The sequence below is a fragment of the Phoca vitulina genome, unplaced genomic scaffold (genome assembly GCF_004348235.1).
Source record: "Phoca vitulina isolate PV1807 unplaced genomic scaffold, GSC_HSeal_1.0 scaffold13, whole genome shotgun sequence".
In the NCBI taxonomy this organism is placed as follows: domain Eukaryota; kingdom Metazoa; phylum Chordata; class Mammalia; order Carnivora; family Phocidae; genus Phoca; species Phoca vitulina.
In genome coordinates this window covers 30,932,350-30,953,923 of record NW_022589716.1, presented here as the reverse complement: position 1 = coordinate 30,953,923, position 21,574 = coordinate 30,932,350, and the positions used below count along the sequence as shown (strand labels likewise).

The 21,574-nt window shown below is 41.3% G+C and overlaps 2 protein-coding genes across 12 annotated transcripts in view; both read right to left on the bottom strand.

The window, feature by feature from the left end:
* Positions 1 to 18,051, bottom strand: part of CHL1 (cell adhesion molecule L1 like) — a 207,054-nt gene extending 189,003 nt beyond the window's left edge. For 3 of the 11 annotated variants that reach the window (XM_032411791.1, XM_032411784.1, XM_032411785.1), the window contains exon 1: positions 17,412 to 17,650. The gene's annotated coding sequence lies outside the window, so the exon portion shown is untranslated. Of the gene's footprint in view, positions 1 to 16,718; positions 16,971 to 17,411; positions 17,653 to 17,733 lie in introns of those variants that run through there. The other 8 variants (XM_032411788.1, XM_032411795.1, XM_032411787.1 and 5 more) reach the window with 5 other exon arrangements.
* On the bottom strand, positions 1,227 to 8,972 carry LOC116636733 (60S ribosomal protein L32-like). Its single transcript, XM_032411798.1, has 2 exons — positions 6,474 to 8,972; positions 1,227 to 6,302 (listed from the first exon to the last, which is right to left on the bottom strand). The coding sequence occupies exons 1-2, from the start codon at positions 6,524 to 6,526 to the stop codon at positions 5,942 to 5,944; spliced, it is 414 nt and encodes a 137-aa protein (XP_032267689.1). The 5' UTR covers positions 6,527 to 8,972; the 3' UTR covers positions 1,227 to 5,941.
* Positions 18,052 to 21,574: the final 3,523 nt, after the last annotated feature.

Sequence of the window (21,574 nt, the reverse complement as noted above, 5' to 3'; positions counted from 1 at the left end):
TTATTTTTTAAAAGATTTTATTTATTTACTTGAGAGAGAGAGCACACAGTGGTGGGGAGGGGCAGAGAGAGAGGGAGAAGCAGACTCCCCATTGAGCAGGGAGCCTGATGCAGGCAGATGCTTAACTGACTGAGCAACCCAGGTGCCCCCTGACACTTTTAATAGTGCACAAACTGGAAATAATCTCTCCTATTCTCACCATATATTGTCTATACATTCTCCTAGGGCATTTTTGGTCCTCTACATTGTTCTTATTTGAGTATATATCCTTAATTAGACTGGAGGTTTACAACATTTCAGGAGTGTCGGACCCCAGAAAATGCATATATGTTCATATTAATACTATTTTATAGGTGTATATTTGGTGGTAACTGTAAGCATCTTCAGGCCAGGTACTGTGTCTAATTCACCTTGGAGTTTATCCATCCAGCATAGTGATTTTCATACAGCAAGAACTTCACAAATTTTCATTTCATGATTAAATGCACGCACATACTAAGATAAAGGCAGAGAAGTGTGATGAATTTTTCTAAGGGATGTCTTCACCCTCCTTGAGCTGGGCTGCATATTCTAGAGCACTATTCTCAGTACTGTGATCATCTTAGGAAGCCCTTTTGGGCATGACCTGAGCGAATATCCCCTTTGAATTGTCTTGCAATCTTTCTGACTGTAAAAAAAAAAAAGTGAAGTCTCAGGTAGGTCCTAATATATCACTAACGACACTTTAACTTTACTAATCTTGCTATTTTATAGTGGGAGAATGGGAGCAGAACTTCAACCCAGAGCATTTGGCAGGTAGGTGGGTAATTTGTAACCAGCTACCATTAATGACCTTGGACTGTTTTCACTGTGTTAACATTTGTAATTACCTTTCATTGTTTCCCACTACACTGGTGTTTCATTTACAGTAATGAAATAAAACCTCAGTTTTAAAGCAAAACTTTTTTCTTTTAATGTGCTGTTAAAAATGTTAAGTACCTTATGACAAAAATAATGAAGACGGTGTATTTGGGGGAGTCTTAGAGAATAGATGATCAAGTGACCAGTTATTTTAAGAAGAAAGAACAGCAGGAGGGGTGCCTGTGTGGCTCAGTCATTAAGCATCTGCCTTCGGCTCCGGTCATGGTCCCAGGGTCCTGGGATCAAGCCCCGCATCAGGCTCCCTGCTCAGCGGGAAGCCTGCTTCTCCCTCTCCCACTCCTCCTGCTTGTGTTCCCTCTCTCGCCATGTCTCTCTCTGTCAAATAAATTAAATAAAATCTTTAAAAAAAATTTAAAAAAAGAAAGTGTCTGAGAAGACAGGAGCTCTAAAAAGGCTGGAACGGCGAGCTGTTGGGTAAAAGGAGAGGGTCTCTAAGGATACAGGAAAGTAGAAAGAAATAATGAAGGCTGAGTCCGGCTGAATGTGGAAACCAAGTGTGACAGTTACTTGGCCTGCAAAGCAGTGGGGAGCCAGGGGAAATTTTCGGGAAGTAAGTGACATCATGGTCAAAGTGACAAGCGAGAAAGGGGATTTTCTCAGGGACATTTAGACCTTCGTGGAGAAGAATGATGACAAAGGGCAGAAATCCAGTGAGGGGAAGGTTACAGTGGTCTAGTGATTAAAAGACTGAACATGGAATTATCCAGAATGGCTCACGAGAAATAAATCTCAGTGTGTCAAAGAGAAAGTTGAAGCAGGCTTTGTGGTCATGGAAGAGTAGAGAAAGGATGCAGAGGACAGAAGATGGACAAATGCTAAAGCAAGACCGGCCAGAAGGTGCTCTCTGCTGTAGTAAAAATGTATTTTGCTATAACAAAAGAAACCACAGGAAAAAATCCGAGCATTGCTTGTGTTTCAACAGTCCCAAGAGTTTTTAATACGGCTTTATAGGTTGTATCATCTAAAAATGAACCTGTCCAGAAAACACTAAGTTTTCTGAACAAGGGAACATTTTATCAACAGCTAAGTGGTTTGTCGTGAAAATGACTTAAGACAAAAATCAGACAATCTGATTTCCAGTTCCCCTCTTACAGAAATGGTGCCAGGAGTTCCCTTAACCTCTCTGAATAGGATTAATACCTACCTTGCTTAAACACCTAGTTTTTATTTATGTATTCATTTATTTAACACCTAATTTTTATAAGAATCCCATTAAATGATATATGTTTGTGTCCCTTACTTAAAGGCAATTTCCAGCATTACCATTATAGAATTAAATTCACCATAACAGAGCATTTTAGGGTTACATATATTGCATTTTACCTGCTGAATTAGTTTCTGAGATATGAAAAATATAGTGCAATACTCCGAACGTGCTTTTGGCAAGACTGCAGGAGAAAAACATCTGTGTTTATCAGAAGAGTGGGATAATGTAACAGAGGTATGAGAATGATAGTATGCGTGGCTCCCAAGCACTGAGAGAAAAATCAGCATGCCACAGAAGGAAGAAGATGATGGGAAGGTGTGAGGAAATACAGAAGTAGAGGCGATGAGAACACAAACTGAACCCATATTAGACATGGCGGCGGTTATTCTTCATCCATTATCAGGGAGCATTTGAAGAGAAAAGAAACAGCCCAAGACAGCTCACTTGCTGTACATTCTTGACCTGCTTCTTGCTCTGCGCTCGCACAGCGCTGCAGGAAGATACGAGAATGATGTTGATACTCACCACCCATGAATCCCCTTTCCGTTACAATCCTGTTTCTGAAAGTTACAGGTAAAGAAAGACGGAAGCCAAATGCACAATTATCATTTCCGTGCAAGAAGCCTGCCTCCTTTTTCGTTTGTGGCTGTAAAAGATAAACAGAAGGACACAGAGAGGCTCTTTTCCGTCCCTCCTCAAGCCCAGTGCCTGTGCGATCTGAGTGGTCAACTCCATGTTTCCAGGCATTTGAGTTTCGCTGGGGGAGCCCTAGTGCTGCCAAGGCCAAGCCACTTCCGAGCTAAATGGAAGAGTAAGGATAAATGCAAATGGCTGGGAGGTACAGAGCATCAGCAAAGCCCATCCTGCTAAAGCATCTCAGCCTGAGTGTCCTCAGCTGCCCATCCTCTCACTTCTAGCCTCCCTCTCCAGACATGGGTGCCTCCAGCTAGCCAAAGTTCACTCTCCTGTCACACTCCGGAGCTTCTCTAAGTCGTGTGTGCTCCTGGGCATAAGAGATCTAGGAAGGAGGAAGGGAAAGGAATCCCTTTGGGGCACAGGGTTCTTCTACCTCTTCCAAGTTTTCTTCCACTTTGTAATCAGTCATGGAGTGAGTAAATGGTATCACGGGGGGTATAATAATTCTCTTGATTAGCATGTCTTTCAAGTTCTTCCTACCCTGTCTGGTAGAACCCTCCAGCACAGCAGGGTAGCTGCATGAGTGCTCCCTTTGCATATGGACTGGTGTTTTATGGTTTGGACCAGAGTGGAAGGGATGCTGAACCTGTCCCAGGCCCAGTTTTTACCAGAACTGATGATCTTCTAAATTGGACTCTTGGACCACTGAGCCATCATGTAAGAAGTCCAATGACCTACTTGAGAGGTCTCCACTGACCAACATGGAGAGACCATGTGCTACACGAAAATAGCCAGAGGCCAAAGAGGGGCACAGCTGAGTTCAGCCCCCCCTTGCACATGTACAGCACCAGACATGCAAGTGAAGCTATCCTGGGGCCACTAGCCAACCCAGCCACCATCTGAACCTACCATGTTACCCCAGCTGTCACCAGGTGGGGCAGAAGAAATCACACATCTTAGCCCTGCCTGAGTCCCTGACACACAAAAGCATGAGATTTCATAAAATGGTTGTTGTTTCAGTTATGGGTTAGTAATGTGGCAATAGGTAACCGAACAGTACCCCTTCACATTTTACATAAATTGCTACATAGTCACAATTAAAACTAATTTTTCATCATTTCCCCTCTTAGCTACACATAAGTCTCCAGGTACTTTTCTTCCAAATGATAAGCAACTTGTGTATTTCCCCCAAGAATCTGATATGCAAAACACATTCCTACTGAGGTCTTAAACAGTTTAAAGCCATATGGTGAATTCCCCATGCACAATTCAACAAAATAAATGATGAAAATAGCATGAGCTCCATTTCAGAAGTCAATGGAATGGTGATAGTATTTACAAAGCATGGCCTCCCTAAGTGATAGTAATAAAAAAATATACTGTGATACACTTGCAGTGCAAAATCTCATCTGCAAACAATAGTACCTTGGATAGTTATTAGTGCATTGCTATTAGAAGGACATCTTGTAAAAGGTTTGGGGAATTTTAATATTGCTGTTTTGTATTTGCATGTAACATTCTTAAAACAGGTAGATCACTAGGAAAGATGATTTCACTTGATTTTCAGATTAATGATCTATACTCACATAGGTGGTATGTCAGATTTTTTTTTTTTTAGTTTAAACTATTTCATAATTTCTTAATGACTCAGGGACCACTCATAAGGCCATCATGATTTCTGAGTTGCCTCTTTCTAGCCTTTCCATTCTCCTCCCTTGCTGAAGAGATGCTAACTATAATTTCTTTTGTCTGTGAACGAATCTGCAAAATTTCCATCATCTGTTCTAACTTGCAGTTTATACTCTGTCATCCACTAAAATAAAACAGAGTTATGCTTATTAGAATGGTTCTAAATTAAGAGTGAGTAGTCACTGAGTGAGGAAGGAATAGGGTGCGCAGAAGATTCAAGGGCCAGATCTTGATGCCCAGCATTGGTTATGGGTTATCCTATTCCATACCAAAATGCTAGTAGTGAATTCAGTGAATTTATGCTGCTATGAGGCCTCTTTTGTTCAACCTTTAGATATTGGTTTAGGATTTAGAGACTGGAGGTAGCTAGTGAATAGACTTCAGATATACTTGTTGTGATTACAGTCATTGATTCATTTTATATCTTTTACTCTTATTTGCAGTAGTAAAACAGCATGGGGAAAATGAGCATTGTTTTGGCAATAGGTGAGAAATGCTTATGCTACCTGTATCATGCAGTATTTAAGAACATCCACGTAGATCAAAGTAAATTTGTATCGAAGGGATTTAATACAACACATCAATTACAGATTAATGAACTACTCTGTAGAATTCAAGACCTCCAGTTTTATTTTTTAGTATTTGTGGACTGGAAGCGGCTGAAATAATCACTTCAGTTTTCTACTTCACGTCTGGCATGAGTTCTAAATAGAGCACACCCAGCCCTGCTCCACCATGCACACACACACCATACAACCGCCCACATAAACTGTGTCATTCACGGAACCAGTCTGAACCACCAAGACACTGGAATACAATCTTCAACAGCAGTAGATGTGAAGTAAATCCAGTTGAATAAAAACCTAGAACTGGGCATTCCATTCCCTTCAGAGAGCACAGAAGCAAATGTGTAGCCAAATTAGCCTCCCATTAAGGACACAGTCTAGTTTTCAGTAGAAACAATCCAACTACTCTCCACTCTAAGCATCCAGTCTGTTAACCCCATTATTTAAATGAACTTGGGAAATGATGACACACACCTTTTTGTCCCTCCTCATCAGCTCTGAATTTCGAGGGGCAAAGGAAGTGGAATGCATGCTTAATTGAGGCAGTAAATACAAGGCTGTAGCAGATTGTTTTACTGTTAAATACAGTAATGAGTTTTTAATGGCCGCTGTCCAACATTACACTGGAGAAAAATGGTTTATTAGTAATAATAATAGCTGGCACTTTTGTCTTCAAAGCACTTTACAAATATTAGCTCATTAATCCTCCAGCTGCCACTGGGAAGCAGTGGTAACTGTTTCTATCCTCAGTTTACAGCTAGTGAAACAGGAAAACAGAGGTAGTAACCAAGTTTTCAAAAGCAGGTTTTGGGTATAGAGGTCAATTTCCAATTCAAACAACTCCTATCACTTTTTTTTTTTTTTTTTTTTTTAGTTTTCTGATTTTATTAACACAACTACAATGTGCACATAAACTATCCAACTATTCATTTTCTTTGCTGCACAGCCTGGCATTGGGATTGGTGACTCCGTTGGCCAGCTGGGCTGCTCTTTCCACAATGGGTCTGTGGTTCTTGGAGGAGACATTGTGAGCAATCTCTGCACGGTAGGATCTGTTGCACCTCAGCAGCCCTTCAAGCTCCTTGGCATTGTGGACTAGGAACTTCCAGAAGCCACTGGGCAGCACATGCTTTGTTTTCTTGTTGCTCCCATAACCAATGCTGGGCATCAAGATCTGGCCCTTGAATCTTCTGCGCACCCTATTGTCAGTGTCTTTGGGCTTCCACCAGTCGCTTTTAATTTTGACATATCGGTCTGACGGGTGCTGGATGAATTTCTTGGTCCTTTTTTATTTCTTATTTTTATTTTTTAAAAGATTTTATTTATTTAATTGAGAGGTAGAGAGAAAAAGAGAGAGAGAGAGAACGAGCAGGGGGTAGAGGGAGAGAGAAAGAGAGAAGCATACTCCCCTCCCCACTGAGCAGGGAGCCTGACTCGGGGCTCAATCCAAGGACCTGAGCCAATCAGAAATGATCTTGGGCTTCATCAGAGGTCTGAGAGTAGCCATGATGCCAAGTAGGTGATGGCTGCCATCTCCACAGGAAGAGAGGACTCATATCAATTTTTATACATAATTGGATGGCATTCACTGTGATGACTGCCAGCCCTTTTTTGAGGGGTTAGTGGTTAAGGTCAAATCCAGTTTATTTGAACCTGATTCACAAAAGCACACATTAGTTGTATCCAAATTGCTCAATGGTGGTCCTTTAGTATTATTTCAAGCAAGTCAACTGTGTGAAAAATTCAGCCCAAATCAATTTCATGCAGAAGCTTCTATACATGGAAAAGTGGTCTGTTGAGACCCTTTGAAATCTAGCCCCACTGAGAATTAATTGCTAGAGATTACAAAGCAAAATGGAATCAAGGTCAAACTTAAACATCTTTATTTGGGCTTTCTATTTTTATTCATTCACTCAGATCTCCTTTATGGAAAATAGTATACATCTCAAATTAGTGAACAATAGTAAATAATCCAAAGAGTCTATTATTCATTCTGATGTACTCTATAGATGTTAAAATTGTTATTATTTTTGTTTGTTTGCTTACCACTGTGGGCAATGTTTTCAATTTCTTGCCATTGTCCAATGCCTTAAATATTTTAATCTAATAAATTAATTCTCCATTAAGTCATCAGATGCATTTTACAGAACAAGTTTAGAAAGTCTCTGGATTTATAACACAAAAACAGATGTATTTCTTGAGAAGCCGCCAAGTACTGTGCTCTAGAGAAGGAGACGTGGGTCAGACAAAAGTCCTACAGCAAATCCATTCCATCAAGTCCAAAGAAATGGGACTGGCTGTCTAGCCAAAGCAGAAAGCAAACATTTTTGCCTCTATTATAGAAAAAGGAGTTGGAATTCCTCAGCATCTGAGAATGCTACTTATATCTTGCACATTAAAAGATAATAATAGCATTTGCTTCTAAACACTCCAAACCAAAACACCAACTACCTCTCAAAATCCCAAATATATTGACCATGCCTAGAATAGCACTGAATTTTTTTTTCCTTCAAAGCCTTATCTTAATTGACAGCTGTTAATAAAGATAGTGCCATCATGATGATAGGTGTCATTTTCAAGAACAGTCAGGCTGGTATATGACATCTGCCATTGCCAACTATTTCTATATTAATCTGGAGTGGCAGATACTCACACCTTTGTGGAAATGCCAACCGTGTAATGCAATTGGTTATATATAACATCCAGACGTGAGGGAAATCCATGCATATTGATATGACAGAGCAACAGAAACATTTCTGCCAAGAAATAAGAAATGGTAATAAGGGCAAGCAAACGCTTTGGGGAGGGTAAAGGTTGAATTTTACATATACTGGTGTCCAGGGACTGTTATAGAAAAAATCAGGCATCAAATGCTTTCATGACAAAATTTTGGAGAGAACACAAATGTCCTCCTCTCCCAATGTATCTCCCACATGGAAGTCCCTCACAATTAATTATTTGCATTAAAGCTTTTAAATAGTCTTTTTAAATGCTGCCATTCCTGGGATAAGTATGCATTTTCGGGTAATACCTTAAGAGGAATCCTTTGTATCTATTTTTCCACTTGTTTAACTGAGATAGTGTAACACAGAACAGGTAAATTTGGATAAACAACAGAGACGGGTGCTAGCTCTTGATGAAGACTATAGTGAGAGAATCCTGCTCCTCAGGAGGGCACCGATGGACACTGCACACCTGGGGAATGGAGTCCAAGAGAGAAGAGAAAGGACATGCAAAGGACTAAATGTTTGAGCTTCCCCCAAAATTCATACATTGAGACCCAAATTCCAATGTGATAATATTTGGAACTATGGCCTCTGGTAGGTAATTAGTTCATGAGGTGAAGCCCTCATGAGTGGGATTAATTCCCTGATAAAAGAGACCCCAGAGAGCTCTCTTGTGTTCCTGCCATTCTTGTTGGGCAGATACAAAGAGAAGTCAGCCCGGAAGAAGGTCCTCACAAGAAGACCATGCTGGCACCCTGATCTCAGACTTCCAGTCTCCAGAACTATAGGAAATAAATTTCTGTTGTTTATAAGCCACTCTGCTATGGTACTTTGTTATAGCACCCTGAACTGACACAGGGTGCAGAAGGTGTATGAGAGACTCAAAGGGAACACAGGGTGGCAGTTACGGGCTTGGGGCTGGGACTCAGATACTTAGGAGTTTGAGTCCCGGTGAGTCCTGGCTCTGCCACTTCTAAGCCATACAGGATGACCTTGGGAAAAAAGCCCACTAGGTCTATGTCATCCAGCTTAAAATTGGTATTATAATAATAGTACTTTACACAAATCACTGATGCAGAGAATGCAAAATATTATCATAAACATGCAGTAAGTGGTAGCTATTTAAGCATCAGCCTGGCACAGCCTTAGTCCTGTCTCTAGTATAAAACAATTATTCAATAAAAGCTTTTTAAATGGGGCGCCTGGGTGGCTCAGTCGTTAAGCGTCTGCCTTCGGCTCAGGTCATGATCCCAGGGTCCTGGGATTGAGCCCCACATCGGGCTCCCTGCTCTGCGGGGAGTCTGCTTCTCCCTCTCCCCCTCCCCCTGCTTATGTTCCCTCTCTCGCTGGTCTCTCTCTGTCAAATAAATAAATAAAATCTTTAAAAAAAAAAAAAAAGCTTTTTAAATGACTTGTCAGTATCTCATAGGACCTACGATCAATCAATCAATCAATCAGTCAATCAATATATCATAGAATTAAAGAAGCTATGGAAAATCAAATTTCCTTATCTTTGGGCAGGGCTACATTCAGCCTTGGAAATATAACTGGTAATGTTTTCAATATTTCCCCTAGACTCATTACATCCTTCAGTTTATACATTAACTCTAATTTTTTTTTTTTTTAATTCATCAGCTATAACACATTTCTCTTTTGTTTCAAATAAAATCTAGGGGCGCCTGGGTGGTGCAGTCAGTTAGGCAACTGACTCTTAGTTTTGGCTCAGGTTATGATCTCAGGGTCGTAAGATCGAGCCCCATTCTGGGCTCCGTGCTTAGCAGGGAGTCACTTTGGGACTCTCTCTCTCTACTCCTCCCCCCATCTGCTTTCTCTCTCTCAAATAAATAAATAAATCTCAAAAATAAGTGAATAAGAACATCTAAAAGCAGTAGTGTGGGCTATGAACTGGATCACAAATCAGGATATCTGAGCCTTAATTCTGGTTTCACAAACACTGCCTAACCAGTTATCAGACCCTGCTTGTTTTTTCATCTATAAAATGGGCTAACAACTTGTCCCTTTTTGTTCATCATGTAACTGTAAAAGTCAAGCAAGATGATAAGGAAAAAAAATCTCTAAAATGCTGAAAGTGTCTAAATATTGGAAGACATTATAATTTTTCAATAGAAATCTTCAAAAGTAATCTTCTGAATGGATGGAAATGTATTGTTGAGTGTGTCAGAAAAGGTCTTCCCTTGAAATTTTGCATGAGATGTGTTGTTTCCTTTGAACACATCAGTACACAAAACATCCCATAATTAGCTGATATTCTGTCACTTTACATTCTTTAGCAAAGGTCTTTGACGCAGTAACGAACTGAATTCACAATCAACTCCAACTGCATCAAATGATCAAAAATCACCACATTTTTCTTACCTACTTGCCTTCCATTACATTGTGAATTACATCCCTTAGCCCCAGGGAACACAAATGCCTCATATCAGTATGCTACCAATGCATCCCTGATTATTGCTTCATCCTCTTCACCCCGATACCACTATGCCAAAGAAGAGGGATACCCCTCCGGAGATTCAAATGTCCAGATTACAGTGACTTTAAGCTGTCAGACTGTTATTTGAGGGTATCTCCACTTCACAGGCATTAACACCTGCAATCCTTAGCATCAGATTTACCACTTGCAGCAAAAGCTTTTGTTAGGGAAGAACCTCTGCTAAAAATGCAAACCTTTTACCATAGAAGCTATAATATGCCTTTTGCATCAGTCTCTCTGCTGTCTCAGCTCTCATCTTGGAAAGAGGAGATTATACAGGAGAATGGACAGAACTGTCTGGAAGTTTGGAGACTGCAGCAGAAACCCACCTCTGAATGGGAGCATGCCCATCTAGGGCAATGAACGAAGGGCACAGAATGACAAAGGAAAGTAGAGGAAGATGGCCCTGAACACATATTTAATGATTTTCCATTTTGTTCTACTTTTGGCAATTCAGACTTCCTCCTTCCCCATTACCTGCGTTCCATAAATTTTAAGGCTTAAGGTATGCTGGATATTCTCCATTAACCTCAGGTTCCAATCCGTTCTCCACCTTCTTCCATCCTACTCTGTGCAGAGGAAACCATCTCCGCAGACCACTTCAACCAGGTTCCCCTGCCATCTGACTCCTGGTCAAGTTTGGCCACTCGGAGGAAGGAGCAGGTGGTCTGCATCTGCCACTTGACTGTGGCTGTTTCTTTACAGGTCCTGGCTGCCAGCCTTTCCCAGGCCTACTGCTCTCACCTCCTTAGTAACTTCTCTTGGCACTGTCCCACTGGATGAGGGGCAATAATGGCTCTTTGGCAGCCCTTGTTGGTTTCCCTCAAGCCTGTCCAAAAAGATGTGGTCCCTTCTTGAAACTCCCTTCAATTGCCTCTTTGATTATGCTTATACATAAGAAAAAATAAAAGTAAAAGCAAAAGGAGACCAAGTCTTACTCAGAGAAAACACAAAACTCTGGGTCCTTTAAAACTGTCAAGGGGACACGCTACCCACTTCCAGCCAATGGCACTCTCAGGACACTCAGGTTCAATACTGTGAGGACATCAAGTTTTTAAAGATAAGTCAGAAGTATGAATTTTTATGTAAAGTCCCTGGGTTTTAAATGTTGGCTGAAATACTTCTTAAACACTCCTTGGGCCAAATAAAACACATATGTAGGCTAGGTTCAGTCCAAAGGACATTAGTTTGGATCCTAAATAGACTATAGTGCCTCTTCTTCAGGAAAAAAAAAAAAAAGTTCTGCTTTTTGTTGCAATGCATACTTACAAGAAAGGTGGAAATTCACATCTATACAACTTTTTCTTACACAACTATTTAGTCCTAAAAAAATAATTCTCTCTCTATCTCACTTGAAATCTCAAGGCAAAAGAGAGAAACATTCAGACTCAAAGTCACAGGAATCTTGGTATCTGGGTCTGTTCTAAATGTATGAATCTAATCAAATCACTTAATTTCAGTATGGCTCATTCCGTTCATCTGCAAAATCAAGATAATGACTTCTTTCCTACCATCTTCATAGAGACATTTGGCTGAGAAATGAAATAATACACAGTAAATGAAAAGTGCATTTGAGCTCTTCAGAGAATAAAATGCTGTTTAAACCAAAGGAATTAGTAAGAAAAACCTCAGAGGTTTGCCAAAGCTTTTTTTTTCTTTCTTTTCCAACCACGTTTCATGACACCGAGGTAACTGCAAATCAATGCGTCAGGCCAACATGATCTTCAAGAACATCTACCCCAATCTAAGTCGGTGGTACTCAACCCTCCAGGTACATTACTCTCACCAGAAGCTTTCAAAAATCCACAAGTCTTAGTTACCATCCCCAAGGGATTGTGATGGAATTCATCTGTGTTGGTAGTTTTTAAAAAGCTCTACAGGTGATTCTCCTTTCAGTTCAAACTGAGAACCAGTACTCTTGGGATCTTTCAAATACGTTGAACAATCGCTACTACTATATGCGTGCATAACTGACGTACGTATCAACAATTTTCCATTTGATTGTGCCATGATGACGGTTCACACTTATTCACATGCAAAGGGATACACACACACACACATATGCAGAAGCACATCTCTCTATCCATTCATACACTGAATGTGGAATAGATGGATAATTATTATAATTAAAAGCCAGAATTAATTGAGTGCTTAGTAAGTTCTACTAAGCTGTCTATAAAGATTGTTCCCTATAATGTTCACAATAATGCACACAAGCTGGGCATGGATATTAACTTCCACTCCATAGAAGAAATCAGTGTTAGATTAAAATGACTTAGCCAAGGTCACACACCAAGGAGTTAGCGGACTTTGATTTGGAACCCAGGCAGCCTGATTACTCTAGCTAGTGCACCAGTTTGCTTCTCACGGTGCCAGACAATATAAGGTTTATGAGATGCATAAAATGGAACGTGTGCTCAAGAATGTGAAGATATGAGAAGGGAGGGCACCTGGGTGGCTCAGTCGTTAAGCGTCTGCCTTCAGCTCAAGTCATGATCCCAGGGTCCTGGGATCGAGTCCCACATCGGGCTCCCTGCTCAGTGGGAAGCCTGCTTCTCCCTCTTCCACTCCCCCTGCTTGTGTTCCCTCTCTCACTGTCTCTCTCTGTTGAAAAATAAATAAAATCTTTAAAAAAAAAAAATTTAAAAAAATTAAAAAAAGATATGAGAAGGGAATTTTGATGCGCACTAAAATTCACAGGCTGAATGGGAAAGTGGTACGCTGTAGTCCCTGGAGTTAAGGAGAGTTGGATTAGAAGATGGGCAGCTGATGGTTTTGCTTAGCTCCTACTTTGCAACTATGGGGAAAATGAGATGCACCCAAACGTCAGAAGGGAGAACAATTAAAACCACCAGGAAAAGAAACCCTGTTTAAAGAAGAGCGTACATTTATACAGTTGCCATATTTAATACATATATTATTCCATCATCTGCCAGCATCATTTGGATTGGATATTTATGCCTTCTTAAATTTACCTAAATTGTCAGTTCAACCATCAAACCACAATTTTTGAAGAATTCATCTCAGTTCAAACTCTCTGATTCTTATTATGTATAAATATACACATAAACACATACATATTCCTACCAATTTGATTTCCAAAGAGATAAACAAATTGTAACCTCTTGGTAGGAACAAGCTATTATGAAATGAAAATAACATTTTTTTCACAGAAAATTTTAAAAATTGAAAACAGAATATGCATTCTCTTTGTATTTTTATTATCTAAACACAATAGGCAGGTAAGCAGGATCATTTTTTATCCACAATACATAAAATCTCAATTAGTTATGGTCTATTTGTGCACTGACTAAAAACATTCGTTAACAAAACAGAATTTTCTAGTTTACTGGATAAATATACCAGAAGAAATTGCAGAATAATGTCAGGTTGCCAAGCAACCACAGCTCTACTCCCTCTTGTTTGTGATCAATCCAACTCATTCATCAAGCTTCCAATCCCAGTGCTAGAGAATTCCAACCAATTTGTTTCTTGGGAAAATTATAGTGACTTTCGGTAACACAATAACACTTTTATTCTCAGAAGATAAACTTAGATGTTCTTTCGATCAAAGGGATGTGTTAATTCATTATTCTCTACATGGTGCTAATGAGAAGGCTATAATTAACTAACTACACTATTGCGACACACATAAAAATAAACTGCAGTAATTAGTAATGTTTAAGGTGTTAACCAGCCTCCAAAATTAGAAAATACAGAATCTTTCCTCCAATAAAGATGTGGAGAAAGGAGAAAGGCACCATATCTAATTAAATTGGGAATTGTTTCCATTCTTCCCTCGCACCCCAAAGAGGGGGAGAGGCATGGTCGCCAAAATGTGAGAGATTTCACTTCAATAGCAGAGAAAATGGCTCAAAGCCAATTCTACCTGTAGGTAGACATAAAATGCTGGCTAATAATGTAATCTTTTCTTTGAAAGAATGCTTAGCACAATATTTTTCCAGGAATGAATAGAAAGAATATTATGCTTTCACTCATTAGCTGTGTTAACTTAGCATATTGTATGTAAATCACCATAATAATTGCATTCTCTTCAGACTGAATTAGTTAGTTACAATGAAGCTGTAATCAAAATGTTCATAATTGAAAATATAGTATTCTCGGTCTCGGTTTGAAAAAAATCACAAGCAACACTGATTGAATCAGATAATACAGCACATCATTGAAAACAGCCTTAGTATAGAGACAACTTCCTCCTCTAGCTTATACCTTTGCATGTCAATTAGCTCCCCAAATTCCAGATCTGTCACGGTTTTCTATGTCACCCTTTGTCTTTGGCCTAACTTAAGCTTTCCATGTGCACTACTGCTTAGATTTTCAGGGGAAAATACAAAAGAGTGAAAAGCTAAATTTTTGTTTCTAAAATGTATTAGACACCATGGCACTGTTGGGTGTCATAAATCAAAGGGCAAAATAATTTCCAACAAATGAAACATTTAATGCCAATGCTCCTGGGAAACAATATGTAAATGATCACATGAATTTCAGGCAAGCTGTCACACCAATTCCTCAAGGTACCTTTTAAAGATGACATATTCACTGTGAAGAAGGGGGTGTTGTCATGCAAAAGTCAAACTTAAAGCAATACTCTACTATCTGAATTGATATTCACAGGGCTTCCTGACACTCATTCCTTCAAATCTAATGCCATCCAGCCCCCTCTATTACTTAATTTTCCTTTATGAAATTAAAAACAGCAACAACAAAACCTAGCAGAATCATAAATCAGTCTTGATCATTACTCTTATTTAATTCTCCATTTAAAAAAAAATGAACCAGACTAATTATTTCAACAAAGCAATTTTGGGTCAAACAACCTATCTTCAGAATTTTCAAAAGTAAAGTATATTTAATCCAGCAAATATTTTCCAAAGTCAGGTCTATTTTGTGAAAGTCTTAAGGAACTTTGTGATGGGAACATATGTCCAGTTTTACTTGCTTTGGATCCACCAGGACACAACTATATTTTAATAAGCAAATGATATTTTTAAACTGTATTTAAAACCAATCCAGTAAATGGGATTAATTAATTTAAAGTGCAATATCAAATCCTGTCATTCTTACAATTAGGTCCATGGGATGTTTTTTTGCTCATCACCAGGTAAGTTGGAGCACATAATAAAACCATGAGGTAGCAATAAACATCTGCAGTCTTTTCTTTAAAGGACTCATAAGTATAGATGCAACAGAGAACAATCTAAAAAACATGTATTAATCATCACAGTCCTACTCTTCTGCAGTGATGTGGGTAAAAACACGCCCAGAAAGAGATTTTTAATGAACTGCCATAGCCAGCACTCACACTTGCCAAGAAATAACTATTTGTCTCCATTTATTCACTGACAATATTCAGGAGCTTGGGAGGAATGATTATACACTATGCTCGGCCTTTACTAGAGGTAAATCCACCACAGCACTTAAGGCCATAAAATGGAAAGCTGGGTTATACACTACGCCCTAGAACCAAGTTAAATTATGAAAGCCATAGGGTGGTTCATCACAAGAGACTGAAATTAAGACAAACCCAACTGCAACATCAGCCTGTGAAAGAGGAAATAGTCTTACACACAAAGCTGTAGAATAAACTCCTTTTTCCCCCTTATCACTGAGTTTCCCCAAATAGCTTTCTAAGCTTCTCTCTCCGTCAATGTACTGACAAGCCAACGTGACCAGCAGTTGGTCAGTTTATATCTTCCAATCTGCTGCTATCCAGGGCTCTGTAGGAGTTGTACGGGGCAGTAATATTTAATATCCACTGATACTCTCCAAAATTAGAAAACACAGTATTTTGCCTTATATAAAGATGCGGAGAAATGAGAATGGCCCATATCTAATTAAATTGAGGATTAATTAGTAATAACAGTAACGCCATCAGCAACCATAACTAACTTAGGGTGTTTATTAAGCATAAACACGAAGCTAAACTGTCTTCTTGGATTATCTCATTACAGTCCTGCAAAAACCTAATAAGCAAGGTATTGATGTTATCTCTATTCTTTAAAAGGGGAAACCGAGGCACGGAGTAGTTAAATGGCTCGTCCAAAATCACACATCACAGAGACGCCGGAGCTGGAATTGGAACCCGTCTGGGCGCCTCGAGAGACTCTGCCTGGCGCGAGCCCAGGTGGCTCACCAGTTGCCCACCTCCGCGCGCACGCGCACATGCCCCCCCCGCCCCCACGGGCGTTCCAGAGAGCTCGTCGTCGCGCACGCGCGTGCCCAGGTGGCCACTTGCGGGGCCTGGAGGCTCCTCCGAGGTTCTCAAGGGCGGGGCCGAACCCCAGCGACCCTCGCATAAGGCTAAGCCGCGGGGCTCCCTCCCCGCCGCGCCGCCCTGCTGTGCCACTATACACCTGCCCTTCGCCGCTCGCCTTCTACCCGCTCCCCAGCCCGCCTTCCCGGCTGACAGCCGGACCACCCACCCCGCGCTCGCCCCAAGGCGCGGCTCCGGGCGTGGGTACCTGGGCCCGCGCGACAGCGGCTTCTTCGGCCCCTGGGTTTTCGCAGGAATTCCTCAGCCCTGCCCCTGACTGAGAAAGTGCGGCTCACATAGCGTGCAAGAGGAGTGAGAATCAAGGGGCCAGCGTTCCCCAGCCTCCCAGCCTCCAGGCTCCAATCCCTGCTCTCCAAATTAATCACTTTCTCCCTCCCCACGCACACTCTTACTCAAAAAAAAAAAAAAAAGAGAGAGAGGCACAAAGAAGAAGGGACCATCCGTGACTGGCATCTCTAGCTCCACCAGCTCGGCTACCAAGGAGCCATGGCAACCACGCCCCCGGCCTGGCCTCTAGCCCCCACGGTGGAACTCCTTAACCTTCCCGTTTTCACGCCGCCCTCCAACCCTGCTGTCCACAGATCTCCCCTTTCAAGCTGGCGGCGTACACCGAACCCCAACCAGTACCTGGAATCCTCCCCTGAGAATGGGAGCAAGATAGGGGCGAGGTGGGGTGCGGGAGAGAACATTGCCCTACGACACAAGAGATGGTCAGGGGCAGGGAGGAGTGCGACCAGGACTGACCCCAAACCCAGGCAGACCTCCGACCCCCTACTGGAGAGAGGGCTGCAATCTCCAGGAGGGTCTGGAATGCTCGCCAGAGGGTCGGGGGCAGTGGGGGGTGGGGGGAGGCTGGAGGAAAGACAGAGGGTTAACCTACCCGTAACCACGCGGAGGAAGTGGGAGCTGAAGAATTCGTGTAGCGGGTTCACTCTGTCCGACTGACACGGAGCTGTGTTTGAATCCACCCTCAGCCACCAGGGGGCGGGGCTGGGAAAGGGGGTGTCTCTTCCCGGGTTAGGGCTTTAGGCGAGGATGGAGCCCTGATTGCGCACCATTTCCTATCCACACTGAGTTGACCCCTCCCAGCAGCAAACCCTTAATCCGCCTTCCATCACGCCCAAAGAGTTGGCTACGGGGCGAACTGGGAGAAGCCTTAGGGCTAGCAAAACAGATGCAAATTAACCCCCACCCAGACACACCTGAGCCGTCTTTGGCTTTAGATCTGTGCCGTACCTTCCCTCAGGGAAACTTCTCCCCCTAGCAGGCTTGCTGCGGGAGAGGGACGTGCGGTGCCCAGCAGCTCCGAGCGGATCCAGGGGAGTTTCTTGCCGGCCGCTTGCAGCTGATCCACACGCGGGTCTGCGGGCTGAGATCCCGCCGGGCCCCTCCCGCCTCTGGCCGTGGCCGCGGCCGCGAGAGCGCTGGACCTGTTCTGGCTTGCGCTCGGATCCACGCCCTCCCGGCGGAGGCTGGCTAGCGCCTCTCCTCTCTTCCTCGGCTCCGCTCCGCCACCCCTCACCCACGCCGCTTATTTTCCCTCCCTTTGCACACTCCCTTAGGACAGGGAGAGCTACAGGCTTAAGACTTTTATTTCATGGTGAAAAAGCAAGGGACGAAGCCAAAACTTCGCTCGTCATTTTCAACATCTATGGTCAAAAGAGGTAGGATCGCTGTCCCTTTTATCTGCAAAAACGAATTAAAAAAAAAAAAACCCTCCCCCTCCCGATGGTTTCACTCAGTACATATTCCAGACACGGGTCGCCGGTCTGGATTTCCTTCATTGCTGCATGTTGGAAGGGTGTGGTGCCATGTACCTATTAAAAATATTCTTTTTGCTTTCCTTCCTTATTTATGGGTGTGATGAGGTTTCCTATTTAATTTACAAAAGATGCTACTACGATAAGCTAACAAATTATTACATACATAAATTTGGGCACCTTTCACTGTTAACCATTTTTAAAATTTCTGTTTTAACACTTACAGTCTGTAATTTTACCACATTGTTCTGTAAAGTTTTTCCTATTTATTCTGTATTAATTCACTATTATAGGGTAGAAGAAAGCCCTGTGTGCTTATTTCCACTGCAAAAGGCCATTTCTGATGCCTTATCAATTACACCAAAACATGTAAATTTTATTTTAGGATTCCAAAATTAATTTGGGAAAGTTACAGGCTTTTGCAGTTATTTATACACCCCTTTCATTTTTTTTTCACTCCATGATCATATTTTCCAAAATTTTCACACAATACCACTTAAAAAAATTCTGTTTAATTTAAGTTCTCTTTGATGGCAGGAGAATCGTTGACTTCTAATTTTTACTCCACTAAAGCAGTAAGATTAACTTTACAGTCTGGTTTTGTTCTCATCTTGTACATTGAACAATGAGGACATTTAGAGCTGTGAGCTCCCCTCAGAGTGGGTTACCACTATAGTAGCAGCTAGAGGGAAGGCAATTCAGAATTCTGCTTCAGAAGCAACTGAATAAAATATTTTGAAAATGAATTAATGGACTTTTAAACTTTAATAATTGCTAACCTTGGAGCCCTGATTCTGTCAGTTCATGTGTGGGCCCAATTCTTACTGACTGCATTGCAAACTGCAAATGCAAGTGAGGGCAGGATTTGTCCTGAGTTTAAATTGTACTGCTAGAGTAATTTCTTTGCCCGAGGCATCATTATTCACATGGCATGTTTTCTAAAGTAGAAACAGAGATAGAATATTGAATGAAATTCCAAGAGGGAAAACATAGGAAAACATTTCCAAGGTCAAGGAGACACAAAGCTGAGTTGAACTCAGAAGTTGACCACCTTCTGGATAAGCATTCTCTGACCAAAAGACTCAAAACTCAATCCTGGCCAGACCAACAGAATACTCTTCAACATACAGCTCTTCTTTTCTCTATGATTTGTTTGTTTGACATTAGGATCATTATGAAAAGATACATAGAAAGAGAGAGGGAGAGAGATCCTAGTATTTATCAGTCATTGTTCAAGGTGCTAGGGTACAGTGGAAAACACAATAGACAAGGCTAGCTGCTTCTTTTTAAGTCAAATATCCAAAAATATATTAAAGAATACCAAGGCATAATACCTGAAGCAAAAAGATGAAGGGTCAGTTCTTAAATATGAGTTTTCTTGAAAGGGAAATAGCATACTTCTGAGTCTCTGACACTGCATATAAATGAGGAACTAATAGCCCAACAGTAAGCCCAAAGCTTACTAGGGACAGCCATTAAGTCTGTATATATACAATATACTCTACCCTAGGCAAATAAATTTGAAGTGAGGGAGAAAGGAAAAAGGGAAGAAAGGAAAGAGAAAGGGAAGAAGAAAGGGAAGAGGGAAGACAATGATTCACCAAAAAAGGAAAAAAGAATTTAAAAGAAAGAATTTTAGCCAGCTAAATAAAACTTTTTAAAGAAATGCAAAATAGAAGCAGATGACTTAAATTTCCACATCCAAAAAATACCTCATAGATGTTATCTCCAAGGATAGGTTCTTTTTTTTTTGATACATTTCCAAAGGCAGGCCACAAATGTAGGTTTTTCTGACCCAAAGAACTTAAAACAGCTCACTGCCTCAGATTCCGGAAAGGCTGGAACCCGAGACCAGAAGGCAGCCTTCAACCAGAGTGGATATTTGGTGAAGCTACCTTCTGCTGCTGCTTTGAAACCCTCTCTTGGCTCCCATCCTCTGTCTGACACTTTGTTCAGACCAGTTCTCACTCAACAAACAATCCTCATCTATCAGGCATCACACAATTGCACGTGAGTGCTAAAGAAAGACTAGATTTCTTACGAGTCACATGGAAATTGGGTTGCATTAGCTTTGAAAGGTGTGAATTTATCTCTCACAATTGAGGAAGGCCATGTAAAATAAAAATACGACTATCAAACCACGAATGAAGGCGAGAAAGGAGGTCTTTCATGAATAGAAGCAGAAGGTGAGAGAGATAGGCCAGTCATCTGGAAAAAAGAGAAAAGGTATTAAGAGCCGGGGTATTTTTCAGCTTTTACTGCTGATTTACTACCTATCCCCAGCTTGAACCATCATTTGGTATCATTCCCAGAGCCAGGACCATTGGAGGAGTATTGCTTTTTGGCAAAGCCAAGTAGCTAGTGATATGGCAATGTTCCTAGAAAAATTGTTTAGCGGAAGAGCTGTAGTTTTTGAAATGGCATTTCAGTCTAGCAGTTCTGAATAGTCACAGATCCACAGGGATTTTCTGGCCAACTACTGTCCTAAAGGAAGGCAGGATGTTCCACTGAGGGGTAGCTCCTCAAAGGCAACCTTGGAAGTTCAAAGCAGCTACCTTCAGCTTAGATATTAAGAAAGCTAAAGAAGATCATATTAATTCTCCAGAGTTAAACTGACAGTGTCGATACTCCTTTAACTTGTCCTTTAATACAAGAACAAAAAGACATGTATTAAAAATCAAAGGGCGGGCGCCTGGGTGGCTCAGTTGGTTAAGCGACTGCCTTCGGCTCAGGTCATGATCCTGGAGTCCCTGGATCGAGTCCCACATCGGGCTCCCTGCTCGGCAGGGAGTCTGCTTCTCCCTCTGACCCTCCCGCCTCTCATGTGCTGTCTCCCTCATTCTCTCTCTCTCAAATAAATAAATAAAATCTTAAAAAAAAAAAAAAATCAAAGGGCAATCATTCTGGAACAAATAAAAAGGTAACGTTTTGTCATGCCATGGATCATTAATATGTGAGATTCAGCCTTAAGAGGTCATGGAACCAGATATTTTCACTGGATTTTTAAGGGCTAAGTAATTTCACAGCCATTAATAACATTATACTTATGTAGTTATGATCATGCTAAGTGTTACCAAATCTCATGCTTTAAGGCATTTGTTGATTACTTGTGAAGATAAGAAAGATTTCTTGTCCTTCAGTCAGAAATGCTCAAATGCCCATTATGACCACCTTACTCTCCTACTGGTGTTTGCTCCAAAGTCCTGTGCAGTGAAGTCTTATCTCGAGGGCCTGAGAACAGGTTTATAGTATGAATTCATTTGTTGGGAAAAGTCTTCCTAGT

What these genes read in the sequence shown, in the direction of transcription:
- LOC116636733 (XM_032411798.1), bottom strand. Translation starts at nt 6,526, where the DNA reads ATGGCTACTCTCAGACCTCTGATGAAGCCCAAGATCATTTCTGATTGG. An exon ending in ATCATTTCTGATTGGCTCAG is followed by an intron (nt 6,303 to 6,473) that starts GTCCTTGGATTG and finishes GAAATAAAAAAG; the next exon opens with GACCAAGAAATTCATCCAGC.